Source organism: Ipomoea nil, unplaced genomic scaffold (genome assembly GCF_001879475.1).
Source record: "Ipomoea nil cultivar Tokyo-kokei standard unplaced genomic scaffold, Asagao_1.1 scaffold2653, whole genome shotgun sequence".
NCBI classification, from domain to species: Eukaryota; Viridiplantae; Streptophyta; class Magnoliopsida; order Solanales; family Convolvulaceae; genus Ipomoea; species Ipomoea nil.
Genome location: NW_017619081.1, coordinates 432,460 through 449,412, shown reverse-complemented (window position 1 = coordinate 449,412; position 16,953 = coordinate 432,460). Strand labels below are relative to the sequence as shown.

General features: G+C 40.2%; 2 protein-coding genes across 2 annotated transcripts; one reads left to right on the top strand and one right to left on the bottom strand.

Annotated features, from left to right (window-relative positions):
* The first annotated feature begins 32 nt into the window (after positions 1-32).
* On the top strand, positions 33-3,345 carry LOC109154666 (transcription initiation factor TFIID subunit 2-like). Its single transcript, XM_019302400.1, has 9 exons — positions 33-109; positions 724-869; positions 961-1,027; positions 1,576-1,656; positions 1,756-1,840; positions 1,932-2,023; positions 2,224-2,363; positions 2,472-2,546; positions 3,128-3,345. Exons 2-9 carry the CDS (start codon positions 844-846, stop codon positions 3,141-3,143), a joined length of 582 nt encoding a protein of 193 aa, XP_019157945.1. The 5' UTR covers positions 33-109; positions 724-843; the 3' UTR covers positions 3,144-3,345.
* On the bottom strand, positions 3,145-15,542 carry LOC109154678 (protein FAR1-RELATED SEQUENCE 5-like). Its single transcript, XM_019302409.1, has 8 exons — positions 15,337-15,542; positions 12,364-12,392; positions 11,813-11,872; positions 11,266-11,489; positions 11,058-11,135; positions 10,458-10,825; positions 9,279-10,337; positions 3,145-3,169 (listed from the first exon to the last, which is right to left on the bottom strand). Exons 1-8 carry the CDS (start codon positions 15,540-15,542, stop codon positions 3,145-3,147), a joined length of 2,049 nt encoding a protein of 682 aa, XP_019157954.1.
* Positions 15,543-16,953: the final 1,411 nt, after the last annotated feature.

Here is a 16,953-nt window from a genome sequence, read left to right as displayed (position 1 = left end):
ATTGTGATTTTGGTAGGGCCACATTTATTTACCAGAACAGGGCCACCAAAATTTAAAATACGGCCCTGCTCTGGAGAATGGAGTTAAATCTTCAGCTGAAGAAAAGCAGGTTTACGATGAGTTCTTTTGGTTGCTTGTGTTAACATGCATCATGTGACAATTTTGTAATTATGTTACTTGTGGACGGTTATAAGCCTTGCTTGCATTTTGGTAAATGAGTCATGTTTGGACCTTCATGCTCCTGAAGCAAAACTTACAGGACACTGTGTGAATGTGTATGTGTCATTACACCCAAACATGTTTCTGCATAGTATACAACAAATGGACTCAGAGACTTGACATCATCTAAGTGTTTGGTCATAGCTTCTTGCTTCAGCTGCTCCTTTAAAAGTTGACTTAGAAAACACTATTATTTTGAACATTGATCAATATTAATTATATTATATTCGAAAAGTGCATAATGTGGCAAAAGAAATTTAATGCTCTAATGTAATAATCTGGTTGCATTATTTTTTCTATTAAAAAGATCTTTTTAGATATTTCTGGGTCATAATCATTTAAAAATGCATAGACGTAAGTCTTTTAATGTCTCTTCATTTAGTGTGAGGTGCAGTTGAACTCTTGTATGCTGTTCTGCAGAAGATAGTCTAGGAGCTTTTTAGAGCTTTTTGGTAATGAGGTTTACTCTTCTCTGATTTCTCATGTAGGATATGTTAAATGCAGAATGTTAAAAAGCTGTGCATTGACTATTGGGTGGAGAAGGCAGAAACAGGAATCCACTTTTATGGTGATGTTTTACACACTGATAACCAAATAAGGCGTGCACGCTGTTGGTTTCCTTGCATGGATGACAATTTGCAGCGCTGCTGGTACTTTGGCGAATTTTGAGCTTTTGATTTTCATGCATTGCAATAATTTAACGTTTGTATATTCATTCCAATTGTTCTGCTTCTTGCTCAGCTATGATTTGGAGTTCACAGTAGCCAGTAATCTTGTTGCAATTAGCTCTGGGACTTTACTTTATCAGGTGAGCTTAAAAGATTGTTTCTTCTTGTTGGTAAGCACAGTGAGTTAAAACTTATACCTCATGCTTTGGACTTTGGTTGTTCGTGTCATACCATAGTTGTTTTCCCATTGCACTGCAATTATTTGTTAACCTAAATTGTATCTTATTCTAGTGTTGGTAGGATTAAGTCTGTCTTGATGATTCTTTGACTAATAGTTTTAATTTTTAAGTGATTGCTTTTATCATAAATAATAGTTTTACATAAGTATCTGTTTTCTTATTTCTACTGCATTAGTTTTTCATTGGTTGGAATATATATTGTTACTTTTATTGAACTTCACTGAGACTAAACTTGTGACAACTGAATATGCGAAGAAAGTTTTTCATGCATTGAGCATTGTATTAGCAACTGGTACAAAAACAGTTTGTTGAATCTAGAACCATGGCCCTTGTGCTTTTAAAATGCAGTTCCCTGCTTGGAACCCAGTAAAAAACAATGTCTACTCAGTACTTTTACCTTGTTGCTTTTGGTGCTATTGGGTGCTATTTGATGTAGCATTTCTTCATAGGTCTTGAGCAAAGATGATCCTTCGTGTAAAACATTTGTCTATAGATTAGACGTTCCTGTTACGGCTGGATGGATATCCTTGGTTAGTGGCTTGCATTAACATTGGTTACAAGATCAAAATATTTTGGTCATTTTCCTTTGTTGTTCTGTTTTTCTTGATGGGCTTAGATTTATTGAACAGACCATAGAGACAAGGATTAAACTTGCTTATGCTCTTGCAAGACAATGGTTTGGAGTATATATCACCTCTGAAACACCAAATGATGGTATATTGTTGGATACTTTGTTTTCGAAGTGATTATGTAAATATATTTGCACTTTCTGGTTCTATCTGCAACTAAAACATAATTTTTTCAGATTGGTTGTTGGATGGCCTTGCTGGATTTTTAACCGATACATTTATTAAGAGATTCCTGGGAAATAATGAAGCACGATATCGGCGGTACAAGGTTCGGTTGCCTGTAATACTTGCTCTTATTATTATTAATTGTAAGCTGTATTTAACTATTTGCAATTCTAAACTACTAGTATTTCTAGAACACTTGTAGTTACATAGTTTCTGTCTATCATTCAAATTAAAAAAAAATACTCTGTGTTTGTGGCCTTCTTTTCCTGTGAAATTACTTCTAAATTTGTTTCTTATTGACAGATTGTTGATGCTCTTTACTATAACCCTTCATTTACGCTGAGCATACTGCAAAAGCTTGGTGTTGCTACAGAGATCTTCAATCTTTGGTTCCATATGCTACAACAAACTAAAAAAAGTGGAGCTCGGGCTAATTCTAAAAGGTAGCAGTATGTTGGTCTTGTAGTTCTTGTGGAGAGATGTAAAAGGCATAAGAAAAACAAAGCTAAGAGAAGTGATGGTTTCTAATTCTTGCCATGTTGGTATTGCAGGGAGCATGAGAAGAAGGTTTCCTACTTGGGCTTGACATCATTGCTCAGTCTTCCTGCACAAGGAGCAACTTACTGGTAAGCAACTTAAATTTGTTTATGGCCATCAGAGAAATAAAGTTATGTCTTAATTTATGATTGAAAATTAAATTTCCATTAATTTATTGTTAACATTTAGAATTTGTAGTTTATTTGTAGTAAAATGTTATTAGAATTGAAATTTTAGATTGCTGTGTTTTAGTTGATAGAATTGGTGTATAATATACATCTTAAATTGATTAATGTATTGATTAATGTTGTAATATATTATTTGGAGAATTGGTGTATACTATACATCTTAAAATTGATTAATGTTGAAATATATTATTTGGTAGTTATGCTGAGATTTACAGGAAAATATTGGTAGATTTATAAAAAAAAATGTTTTTTTTTTTTAATTTTTTTACTATACGCGTCCAAAGTTCACAAACTTTGGACGCGAATTATCATTTTTCGCGTCCAAAGTTCTTCAACTTTGGACGCGAATAATCATTTTGCGCGTCCAAAGCTACTTTGGACGCTGATTGTTTATACAATCAGCGTCCTCGCCATCTGCGTCCCAGCTACTTTGGACGCGAATTAGCCTTAACTTTGGACGCGAATGACTGTTTCTGTACTAGTGCATGGTGCTTCTAGACTACATCAAGGTGAACGATGCTGAGCTACAAGGAGACAAGAATATAGAAGAATGCATCGTTTGGTATGAAGAAAACATACTGCCCGGGAACAACATCATTGAAGCCTTTAACTACTATGTGATTGGGCAGGTATGCAAAGATTATGCAATTAGTGATAATTTTGATGAAATCAAGAAGCATGTCAGCCATGTGTTAGAAGAAAAAAGGAACAAAATGATCAAGTGAAAATGTAACTGTTGGTACAATGTTTTTTTTTTTTTTGTTGATTTACAAACTTCTAAGTATGATCATGAATCTCTTTGCTATAATATGTTGATCTGATTATGATGCTTATAGTGTTTTATCTATTGCTATTTTAATTTGTCTTGAAAGGTAAATTTTTGGCCTAGCTTGTATCATAATTGCATAATTGGAAAAATTGAAAAATTCATTATCATTAAAATCCAAAAATGCGAATAGGAATTATGTTGCTAGAAATACCTTTCCTAGAGTCAAAATCAAATGTTAAACTCATCATGGCTATGTCAAGATTAATAAAATCTCTTGAAAAATAATTTCTTTTAAAGACAAGCCAAATGACTGAGTATAGGTTTTGGCGTCATCAAAAAGGGGGAAAATTGATAGGAATATTTTTGCAATAAAATTTTGATGAGCCAAATGTATTTTAGATCCCCTTAGATTTTAGGTCATTAGTACAAGCATCATAATTCAGAATATCAAGTCAGTATGCAAAGGAAAGTCTACTACATAAAGAACAAAATTAATTGGGAGAACTAATTTTGGTCCTACAAGTATTCATTCGGAACTGAAGTACTAAACAATGGCTTTGCAAAGAAAGATTGGATGAGCCTAATGGTGAAATGGTAGAAGTCCTTACACACAATGATTACACCCGAGATTAATCCCCCCCAAGGATTTATATTTTTATAAGTCTTCTTTAAAAGAAGGAGCACAATGTTTTAAGAAGAAGCACAATCTCTCAAAAGAAGCACAATCCCTCAAGTCAAACAAGCACAATGTGCCAAAGTCAAAGAAGCGAGATGCAAAAAGAGCACAATCCTCCAAAGTAGAAAAGTACAATGTTCAAGTCAAAGAAGCAAGAAGTGCCAAGTCAAACAAGCAATCTGTGACAAAGAAGAAAGATCAGAAAAATATATAAATTCGAAAAGAATTTATATTGATACATCTCACATGTCACAAGAATCCAAATTGCCTAAGATATGGTCAGAACGGTGAAAAATTTATGATGGCATGGATAAAAGATCTTATCCTAGAAATAAATTCTATCAGAAGAACTTATTGCAAAAGAGACGTTGGAACTTCAAAATAGACAAGGAAAATAATATTTTAGAAACAACTTGAAAATCAAGTTGAAATAAAATATTATCTTGTCAGGCAAGTTGACAATCAAATCATATTGAAGACCTACCATTGTCAACAATATCAGGCTATGAAGATTCAAATTTCAAATATCAAATTATCCCACTCCAACGGATATATTTGGTTATCTATAAAAAGACAATGAAGACTTGAAGAAAGCATAGAGGTGAATACAAAAAGAAAACGTGAATACACACGAGATAAACAAGTGCAAGTGCTCAAATATTCATTAGAGACTTAGTCTGAATAGTCTCAAAAATAGTTGGAGAGAGATACAATTACCTTTGTATTTGTAATTGTTAGAAGAGTATAGCTGTGTGCAAAATACTCTTGTGAGTGTAGCTGTGTGCGAAATACTCGAAGTTGAGTGTAGCTGTGTTCGAGACACTCGGAGTTGGGTGTAGCTGTGTGCAAGACATCCGGAAGAAGTGCTTGTGTAGCGCTTATTCACTATTGTAACTGTGTGTGGAAAATAGTGAATTACTCCTAGAAGTGAATGGAGTAAAGTGGACTAGGAAGCTTATGCCACTTCCGAACCACTATAAATTGCCTCTCTCATTTACATACCGCACTTACATAATTCGCTCTATCTATCTATCTTATCCGACTAACCCGTTTACTATTCACAGTCTATCTTAATCTTTCGTGTTTAGCATGTTTTCATACATGTAATCAAACTTTCCGAGCTTAACCTTTGAATTATTCTAAGCAAGTTTGACGTATTGAATGTGACGTTCGTCATACGCTCGACGTGAATAGATATCTTATTTATAGTCTTGAATATTATTGTTAAATATTGAGTGAACCATCTCCTTTAAATATTCAAGATATTCATGTCATCCTCACACCTCATCTAAGCCTATCATACACGTGCATGTGATTCAAATTATTAATTGGGCATAACTCTTTACATACATTTATTCCGCTGTGCAGTTCAAGCTTACTCTATTTACTTGTTACTTAGAGTTGAAGTTACCAAAGAGTTATTTATTTGGAAAAAGCTTGAAAGTCTATTAACCCCCCCCCCCCCCCCCTCTAGACTTTCACCACCCTATCGGGTCCAACAGAAAGGATTACCTGCTAGCTCCTCCTCCACTAGACCCTTAGTCTCCGCCTGCGAACGCCCCATCACAAAGACTCTTCTCGATGGCCTAGCTCCAGCTGCTCCGCGGCTCGAACTACTTCCAGCTGCTCCTCCGGCTCCTAGGGGTGGTGCAACGCCCTCTGATTGTCTTGCTGGGGACACTCAGCGACCTTGTGACCCTTATCTCCGCAACGAAAGCACCTAAACTCTTGGCCATGACAATCTTGGCCCGCGTGCACCTTCCCACATCTACGGCACGGAAACAACTTAGCTTGATTTCCTTGCTCCATCCGGTTGGGTCCTTGGGTTGGAGATGGCACATTCTTAACTTGAAAACTCAGTCGTGGCTTCTTGAAGGTGGAAGAGCATCCGCCCTCAGTCCTCTTCCTCGCTAGCTCAAACGACCCTCGCTGAAGCTGCTGAACACGGTACAGATCCGCGGCACTCACATAAGCATCCTTAAGAGAACTTGGCCTACTCACAGTCAAAGCTTTTCGTGCCTCATAATTCAAGCCGGCAACGAATTTCTCGACCTTAGCGGGCTCCGTAGGCACGAACATCCGATCAAAGCGCGCCAACTCTAAAAATTCTTGTGGTACTCGACCACAGACAGAGATCCTTGCTGCAGATGGAAAAATTCCTCGTACATGGCGGCTCGCACGTGTGCCGGGTAAAACCCCTCGCGCATCCTATCCTTAAGCGCGGACCAATCGAACTCAGGCTCCTCAAGGTAGGTCGGACCCTCATGAATCCACCACAGATCCGCCTCATGACAGAAATAAAATGTTGCCAGTTCTACCCTTCTCTCCTTGGGACAACCAACAACCGTGAAGTTCGGCGGCCTGTGACCCGACACCAAACGACCCATGTCCCTGTGTCCAGCAGGTTGAGGAGGTGGCACGGGATAGTTGTTGTTCAGCAACGCCTCGCTAAGAGTCTGCATCGTCTGTGTTAACTGCTGGAGGTTCTAAGCAAGCTGCTCGTTCGTCGGGGTCTCCAGGGTACGCGCTCGTGGACGAGGAGGCATCGCAACTTCTACAACAACAACATGGTTACCAAAAGACAACAAACAAGAAAATAACTGAAAGCAACACTCAGGTCACCGCGCAACCTAGAGTCCTAAGCCTAACACTTAGATTCTTAAGGTTGCTTTAAGGTCTCAAACCACACTTAGCCACTTAGAAGTCTAGACTTTACCCTCCTAGGCTCAAACTTAGGCTCTGATACCAACTGTAACACCCCCTAAATGCCAAGTTATTTAAAGCCTTAAACATGCAGATATCTTAAACAAAGCATTAGACACAGCGGAAGACTGAAAGAGGAATATATAAACTGGAAGTCAAAGGGGTGCTATGCCACGCTCATCCAGAGATGAACGCACAGGCTAACATCTGCATAATTCAACATCTAAAACCATACATGTTCAAGTACTAAGTCTATATTGGGCTCACAGGCCACAAAACACAAGAAAGGAGCTACACTAGCTGACACTAAACCGCGCTCTCGTCTAAACATCACCTGAAATAAACACATAAAAGATGGGACGACGCCCAGTCAGCGAATAATGCTGGTAACCCACCAATACATGTGAAATATCATAAATAGATAAGATATACGTTTGTAAAATCATTTGCGAATCGGAATACTTATATATAAGTTCAAAACCAAGAGTAAAGGTCAACACGAGACTCAAAGCACTCACAATAAGATAAGGGAACACATCCAACGACACGCCAAGAAGTAACAATGACAACACAAGTAAGGCTCAAGTGTATAATCTATCATCACACAATAGATTCACACCCGACATGCATAACTCAAAAGAATAAGGACACACCCAACGGCAACACATGCCAAGGCAACACATGCCTTTGTGACTACACATGTCACAAGAAGAGAACTCACAACAACAGCTATACAAGCCATTGTGACATCACCCATCACGAGTTGATATGCCTTCCTTATGCCCGGTTTCGACCTTATGGCTACCCCCAACCTTATGTCTAGTTCCAACCGTTACCTCCAGGACCCCTGTACTTCTTAGTCCAACCTTTTCCCTCCTGGGACCGTCGTCCCCCACCAACAAACCACCAACAAGACCACCAATTCATAGTACACGAGGTACCGATCACACACACGGCAACACATGCCACCCAAGAAATACGTGAACCTTACACAAAGGCCACAAACTCCATAATCACGTCAAGGCCACCACGAGGACCACTGTCGTACCTTGGTGACTAGTGTCCCATACCACTAATCGTGCAATCCAGGTACAGCCACACACACCACAGCGCAACAGGAATCGATCAATGGATCACAACGAAGATATGAAACGACCATACTCAATCAAGGAATGGATCACAGTCCAACAACTACGATGAATAACACAAGTTATCATCAACGTTAGGAACGTACACACAACACACACGCTAGCATTTAAACACCGAACTAGCATGCTCATCAAACAGGTAAACCAAACGTAGTTCGGAAGAACACCAGACTCATCACGGTTCAACGAAACACAATGTTGAACACTTTGCACGATTCAAGACACCAAAACCTACATGAATTCCTACCATATAGTTCTGGACATACGAAACATCAAGAAGACGCTCAAATAGTTCCACAAAAGAACATCGGGAAGTCAAAAGACCAAAAACCGAGTCAAAAGAATCACGGGGAACAAATCTCTCAACAACACCAGTATGTTCCCCGCGGGCGGAACCACGGGGGGGAAGTACCAACACCCACCGGCCATGTACCCCGCGGGTGGGCGGCGGGTGGACGCCTACCCGCTGTTCCGCCCGCGGGTATGTACCTGTACACCAAAATAATCCCTTAAGGGATTTTCAACACCAAGCTCAAATTCAAGTCCAAAACATGCCAAATCTCACCAAATACAACAAAATGACTTGAATCAAAGGAATAGCCAAGCAACGGCATACAAGAACCCTAAACACAAGCTCTAGATATGCATTTTCACAAGACAATGCATAAACACTCACATTTCATAGCCAAATCACATGTAGAATCCAAGAAATCATCACATAGGTAAGCAAGATAGATTTTGTAGAGCATGAGTTACCTCTTGTAGACAAAAACCTTCACTTAACACCTCACCAAGCTCCTAATAAAGCTCACCTTCCAAACCCACTTCAAGAACACACCAAAAAGATCATAAAATTCTATCTTTAAGAAAAGACACCTTAGAAGACACTAAAAACACAAGATGAACTTAGATCTTACCCTCCTAGATGCCCAAATGTATGAAAGGTAGAATCTTGTTGACAACTCTTGAAGATTTGGTAAAGCTTCAACTTGGCTTGGAAGAAAAGCTATCTACCTTTTTAGAGAGAAGGTAGAGCTAAAGTTTGGAAAGTGTAAGGTGAGAAAATGAGGATTTTCTACTAGGTTAGCTTGCATTACTAACAAAAGGTGAAAAGTCATGAATACCCTTACTAAAATGAAGAGGTGTACGGGGACAAGGGAACTCCTTACAAAGCTTAAGGTACAACCTTGACTTTGGGGTTGACAAGTCAATTACTAGTCCCTGACTATTGAATTTTCAGGAATTTTAGGAATTAAGATACCAATTGAATTAGGATTAATTAATTAATTAATCCCTTAATCGATTTTGGATTACGGGGTGTCACATATATTTCAGACCACATTAGATTAGCAAGCACCCTAACATTATCCACTTTAGCCGATTGATCAACAACCGTATCATCAATATCAAATATTGGCTTCAAACAAGCACCCTTTGTCCACCGAGACACCGAATACATAGAAGGAATTCTCTCAAGTCCACGATCTTTAAACACAAAAAAAATATGCCTACACACCAACCCCATCCGCTCAAACATCTTGCATGAACAAGTAGCAGTAGAGTCAGCCAACAAAAACTCCACACACCATGCCTTATTGTCACCATCTTTTATCCCATAACACACCTTACGATCACACTCACACAAAGACACCACTCGACAAGAAAAACAACCTTCACAAATCTCTACTTGCACATCATAAAATACAGAAATGGTATAAACATCCATTGCATGCTTCTCCAGCGCCAATGGAGTCTTCAAAACAGGAAAACAAGATTTAGAGTCAGCAGTCAATTTTGCTTGTACATGCCGTTGTGCACTAATAACACTATCAAAATGCACCAAAAACTCAACCAAACTGGAATGACCATTAGAGAAACTGCCAAAAAAACTATTTCGAGACTCTGATCGAGACGTTGTCCTAACAAATCCTGACATAAACTCATCATGAAAGTATGGAGATGCCGAAAATGTACGAGACTCAAACAAGTAACGAAACCAACCATTATAAACCAAACCATATTCCTCTATAATACGACTCCATGAATCCTCAAAAGCTTTGGAATCTATAGATTTGTTCCAAACAATGCCATTCAACTTCCTCCTAAACACCTCGTCCTCAGCTAAAACCGGTCCAACCTTCTCACCAACTTTGCACATTATATGCCACATGCAGAATCTATGTTTTGATGTACCAAACACACGAGCAACTGCAATCTTGATAGCTGGATCTTTGTCAGTAACAACACAAATAGGTTCATGACGCATAGTTGTCTTAAATCTCTCCAAAAGCCACACATATGAGTCTACGTCTTCCCTCGTAAGTAAACCAGCACCAAATGTGATGGATCTCTTATGGTTATCGATTCCAGTAAATGGAACAAACACCAAATTATACCTACAGAATGCACATCACAACAACTACTGAATACCCTAAGTATAACAAAAACACACTATATGACATCGAAATATGCACCAGAATATTATACAGAATACACATTAACTATAAATTACTAACCTGTTAGAGCGGTATGTAGCATCGAATAAAACAACATCACCAAACAATGAAAAACTCTTCCTCGATACTGCATCTGCCCAAAAAACCCTTGTAAGCTGATCAACGTCATCAACATCATATTCAAACTCAAAAGCCTCGCACAATTCACGCCTTTTAAAAAGCGTGTCTATGAATAGTTGAGCATCACCATTCAATATGTATGCCATGAAATCACGCTTGAAATTCTTAAAATCCACCCCAGTAGCACCAACATTGGAATACTCACCAACAATCTCCTTAAACAGCTTATACGACCGAACATAACCAATATTTGCCCGAACACAAATTACAATGAACATTTGGTGGCCAGCATCAAGACTACGATTCACCTTTAAAAAAAAATTGCTTAGCAATGATTGAACACATCACATGAGTGTGTCGTTCCTCCAAAAAATGCACAACGTACAATCCATTAGAATTAAGCTTAAACACCACCTTAGCCTTGCACCCAACCCTATTTGTCACCCTCCGTCTCTTCACAACAATGGGTTTACCATCACCAACACACGTAGATTGCGTACTATAAATACTCTGTTTAAACCCCTCTCGACTACAAAATACCTGTCTCTCCACAACAACACCATCCCTCCTCTTCCGAAGTGTACCATGCCTACAATCAAAACCAACAGACCCAGCATACTGTTTATAAAAAACAATAGCACCATCCAAGGAATCAAACGTTTGCCCAACAACATGCTTCAAACTATCAGTGCAAATCGGAGGTCGCCAACCCAAGAGACATTTCCAAATCACATGCATTGTCTTGTACCCCAACGTCGGTCGAACAGTGTTCATTGGCGCCCTCACCACTAGCCCCTACAGCAACATCGGTTGAATTACCTTCATCACATCGACCACCACTTCCTTCTACACAACCATCAATATGATCACCTTCATAACAAACAGCACCACTGCGATCTACCCCACCATCAGTGGAATGCTCTGTATTGCAGACACCACCACTGCCTTCTACACCAACATCAATGGACGTATCTTTATCACAAACGAAACCCACAGAGTCCAAATTAACAGCTGCACACCACGTATATATAATAACGCACTAAATAACCCATGCATGACATCTGGTAACTACAAAACACACACAATACTATACTAACTTAATATGCACCACAATTATGCAAATTTCGCACTATAATCACACAATAACACACAAACCATAACAACAACAGTGACTTATCTCACCCCCAGAAAAATATCAATCCAGGTAAAAAACGATGTAAAAACATCCATGACATAACAAACGCATATTATTATGAACAAATTAAAACTACAAACATCAATAAATCAACACATACCATGATCACCTTCATCAGAAACACCACCACTGCCTTCTACAATAACATCAATGGACGTACCTTTATCACAAACGAACCCCACAGAGTCCAAATTAACAGCTGCACTCCACATATATATAATAACGCACTAAATAACCCATGCATAGCATCTGATAACTACAAAACACACACAATACTATACTACTTTAATATGCACCACGACCATGCAAATTTCGCATTATAATCACACAATAACACACAACACCATAACAACAACAGAGGCTTATCTCACCCCCCAGAAAAATATCAATCCAGATAAAAAACGATATAATAACATCCATGACATAACAAACGCATATTATAATGAACAAATTAAAACAACAACCAACAATAAATCAACACATACCATGATCCATCGCACAACTCCAAAAAATCCCATATTGCGATATCTCAAATTGCCCGGTATACTCAAATTGCACTATCAACTGATCTCCGGCGACCTTCTCCCACTTGCGATGCGATCGCGACCTTGATCTTCTCGAAATTTCGATGCGATCGCTATCTTGATCTACTCTTCTCCAAGTTGCCGATTCCCTCTGAGCTGAAACATATAGAATAGAATACAAATCACCTTATATACATTCACGTAATCAGATAAATAAAATTACATAACTACCCCCACTTACCAAATCGCGACCAATCCTTCCTTATTTAAAAAAATAAGCCTCTGCCGTTAGATTGCCTTGACCCAATGGTTCAGATATAACCACACTGCCACACCTAACTACACTGCCACATTTGAGCGTTATTATTATTATTATATATATATATATATATATATATATATATATATATATATATATATATATATATATATAATGCTCATATGTGGTCATGTTGTTAGGTGTGGTCGTGTGGCGGAATTTCAGAATACACCAACAGTGTTAACAACATGCACCAACAGTGTAAGGGAAACACACCACAATGAAATGTAAAAAAAATCCAAAAATACACAACAGACCCAAAAAATACATCATATAACTCACCAAGCCCAATAGTGTATTTCCTAACATTGTATGGTGTTTTTACTCACAACTAATGGTGTGTTGTTGGTGATACGTACCTAATTTGTGTGCGTTTATTGTGGTGCATTTCCTGACGTTGATGGTGTATATCTGACTTAACTATTGGTGTATTCTGAAAATCACCACATGACTACACGGGAAGGGGTCGCCACACTTGAGTGCGACCATATATATATATATATATATATATATATATATATATATATATATATATATATATACCTATATTGTATTTTAACGCGTTGGAGTGGGTTACCAGCATTATTCGCTGAACAGATATATTTGGCTTTCAGGAGCAGATGAGTAGATCCGGAGCGCGCTAGAGGACCGAGGCTTAGATAGTTAGTTTCCTTTCGGCCTACGTGCCATGATGATATATTGACATTGCTTTGAGGATATTTAGTTAGTATAGCCTGTGCATCTGAGTTCTCCAGCTCAGATGTGGCATAGCACCCCAAACTCTTATGTTTAGTAATGCTCTATTTCGGTATTAATAATAGTACTACCTTTATTATATACGTTTTAAAAGTTTCGAAAATCTGGGGTGTTATAGTTGGTATCAGAGCCTAAGTTTGACCTTAGGATGAGACTCTTAAGACAAGACTTTAGGACATTAGGCTTGAACTCTAGGTATTTAGGAACATAGGACTCAGGAATCTTAGGACGCGCGGTGAGGTTGTGAGCCTACCTATATAACCACTCCCTCACTCTATTCTACATTTAATTTAAAGAACTCTCCCCTACGCTTATTACAACACACTAACTCATCATTACAATAAACATTGGCCCTGTAGACCATCAGCATGGCACCAAATAGAAGACAATCAAGGACCCCCGAACCTACCACTCACGATCCTCTGGCTCAGACTCTACAGCAACTGACTCAGGTCGCCCAGACACTGAGCGACGTAGCTCTCCGTAACAACAACTGACCACCACCACCACCAAACGGGAACTCGGATATCACTCGACAAATCTCGAATCATCGGCCACCCATCTTCTCTGGGGAAGGGGACTGCGCAATCCTCGAAGAATGGATTCGAACCTTCGACAAAATCCTCGGGTTAGTGGAATGCCCAGAAGAGCGCCGCGTAGAAATAGCCTCATTCTACATCGGACATGAAGTCGACCTTTGGTGGGTCCACGAGGGGCCCACTTTCAGACAAGAACTAGGATTCAACTGGGAAAGCCTAAAGACACGACTACGAGAACGATTCTACCCTGCACACGTAAGAGAAGCCATGTACGAAGAATTCCTCCACTTGAAACAAGGGATGGCCACCATCATGGAGTACCACAAACGGTTTCTCGAACTGGCCCGTTTCACACCGCAAATTGGTCCCTACAGAGACGACCAAGATAGAAAAGTTTGTGTCAGGCCTCAACTTCGAAGCCCGAAAAGCCCTAATCTTGAGCGGACTGTACCCCGAACCCTCAACGAAGCTTACTCCAGTGCCGCCAACCTCTATCAAATCCAACTACTGTAGCGTGGAGTCCAGGAACAGATTCATAAAAGGAACACGGGAGGTGTGGAACCACCCGTGTAAAGAACGAGAAACGACACTAACTCGAGGCCAAGCAACCCAACTAGCCAAGGGCCGCCCCTGAGAAACAACGAAACTAATACGAGACCCTTCCTTTGCCGGAGGTGCAACAAAGACCATAGAGGCAAGGACTGCATGGGAAACCCCTGGCGATGCTTCAACTGCGGAGGATAAGGACACAAGTCCTTCCAATGCACTCAACCCCCGAACTCGCGCCCTACAGTCATGGGCCAACACGGGGCGCGAACAATCAAGGGAATTACAATGCCTTCGGAAAAGTATTCGTCATGAGCCGCACTCAGGCCGATCTTGAAGACGAGGGCAACTTCGACGAAGAAAACATGGCCCCAGGAGACGAGGACCCCACAAATCAATCGGAAGGGAACCTGGGAGAAGAATTCTGCTTAGGGTAATCAGTAAAATCCCCTGTAAACCTCCCTCGTAGTAAAAACACTTGTTTAGTTTAGTTACTTAGAAATTATTATAAATAAAAGACGAAGTCAAATAAATTAACATCAAAAGAAGGACTAAACATCCCCCAAGAACCCATGAGTCACCAAAATCAACACCCAATGAAGACAAAAGTTCAATAAGGGAGACCGATCAAACCCCTCAAAGGATGCACAACAAAGAAGACCAATGCTACCAATGGGGATTGAACCCTAGACCTCCCACTTATAAAACTAAGTTTTTAACCACTAGGCTATAAACATTCCTTAAAACTTCAAGGGAATACTCCCTTCTTAAATCTCTCCAAATCCCTAAAACCCACAAAACTCCCCAATAAAAAACCCTTCTTCTTCCTCCAAACACACATTTTTTTTCTCTCTCTCTCTCCTCCCCTCAAATAAACTGCCATCACCACCCTCACCTCCGCAACCTGCCGCCGCACCACCATCGACCGCCCAACGCTCACCGCTCCGCGCCCAGCCGACAGGCTGCCACCACAACCGGCCGACGACCCCATCCGCACGTTGCCGTCGCAGCCCCGGTAGCCACCCGTCGCTCGCCCATTGCCACGCCATGCCCGAACAGCACCCGGCTCCCTCCCGCTGTCCACGCGACCTTCTTCTCCGCCCCGAACCAAGCCGCGCCCTCGCCGTCCAAAAAACCTAGCCACATCGCTGTATAATCGCCGGAAGTCCCCACAAGAACTTCGCCGGAGGTTCACCGTAGCCTCGCCGGAAAAACATTACCGGGAAAAACACCACCTTGAGGAATCTCGCAATGCCGAAGAAGTCCGTTGGTAACCAAACCCCGTAGGGGAACAACGCCGACTACATGGTGATCGGAGGTAAAGCCCTCGAACCCGACCAATTCTCTCCGGAATTGGTTGATATGTTTAATTTCCAAGGGATTTTGGAAACCTATCTCACAATCAAAGGAGATACGTACCCGGAGTTGGTGAAAGAATTCTATCGCCACTTGGTAGCCGTCAAACGGGGTGACATGGTTGAAATCACCACCAAAGTCTGAGGCAAAGAAATAGTACTCTCTGAAGGACGCTTGGCCAAACTCCTAAGATTGACCCCCACGGGTGTGTCAGACTATGACCGGAAGGGATGGATCGGTACCCAAGGCACGGGGTATAAGGATTACCTCAGGTACCTATGTAACACCCCAGATTTTCAAGACATTTAAAACTTATAAAATAAAGGTGAAATCTCATTAAATCCCAAAACATAATACAAGAGTACGGGGTGCTATGCCACACCTGAGCTAGAGAACTCAGGTGCACAGGCTAACTAACTAATATCCTCAATAATGTAAATGCATAAGCATGGCACGCAGGCCGAAAGGAAAACTATCTACTTCTATGCTCCAAGTTCTAGCGCGCTCCAGTGACTTATTCTTCTGTGCCTGAAAGCCAAATATATCTGTTCAGCGAGAGATGCTGGTAACCCACTCCAACGCGTTGAAATACAATACATATAGTTATATACATAGATATATGAAAAGTCATTTCGAAGCATGAAGATATATCCTAAGAGACTCTAGCTTTCAAATCAGGGAACCGACTCTACAAATAGGGGTACACACAATCAACAGTCATAATCAAGCATATACAATTCTCACATAGGGCACAGTTATAGATAAGCACAACCAATAATAACAATTAAGCATTACTAGCAAGAGCCCTATGGTCACGTTTCCATAACAGTCATATCATCAATTCTTCTCAACTCATCACATAGCACACTTTGTTGGCGCCACAGGACCAATCGCATGCCCATACATGAGGGTCCACGTGTTGATTGTGAGAATTGTATAACACGTGAAAGAGCTATATGCACTGACCCTCATGTATGGGCGTGCGATTGGGCCTGTGGCGCCACCAAAGTGTGCTTATGTGATTGAGATAATGATTGAATGATGTGAAACAATCTTTTGACCTTAGGATATATGCTAGTATCTTATATGCATGATTATAATTGTTAAATGTGCTTGTCCCTACCTGTTGAGTTTATTCTCGGTTTTTAAAGCTAGAGTCGCCTAAGTATATATCTTCCGGCTTCAAAATGGTTTGAATATA

What these genes read in the sequence shown, in the direction of transcription:
- LOC109154666 (XM_019302400.1), top strand. Translation starts at nt 844, where the DNA reads ATGGATGACAATTTGCAGCGCTGCTG. An exon ending in CTGGGACTTTACTTTATCAG is followed by an intron (nt 1,028 to 1,575) that starts GTGAGCTTAAAA and finishes ATTTCTTCATAG; the next exon opens with GTCTTGAGCAAAGATGATCC. An exon ending in CACGATATCGGCGGTACAAG is followed by an intron (nt 2,024 to 2,223) that starts GTTCGGTTGCCT and finishes TCTTATTGACAG; the next exon opens with ATTGTTGATGCTCTTTACTA.
- LOC109154678 (XM_019302409.1), bottom strand. Translation starts at nt 15,542, where the DNA reads ATGTGGCTAGGTTTTTTGGACGGCGAGGGCGCGGCTTGGTTCGGGGCG. An exon ending in TGTCGGCTGGGCGCGGAGCG is followed by an intron (nt 12,393 to 15,336) that starts GTGAGCGTTGGG and finishes TATATGTTTCAG; the next exon opens with CTCAGAGGGAATCGGCAACT. An exon ending in GTGTTGTTGTGGAGAGACAG is followed by an intron (nt 10,826 to 11,057) that starts GTATTTTGTAGT and finishes TTTTTTTTAAAG; the next exon opens with GTGAATCGTAGTCTTGATGC.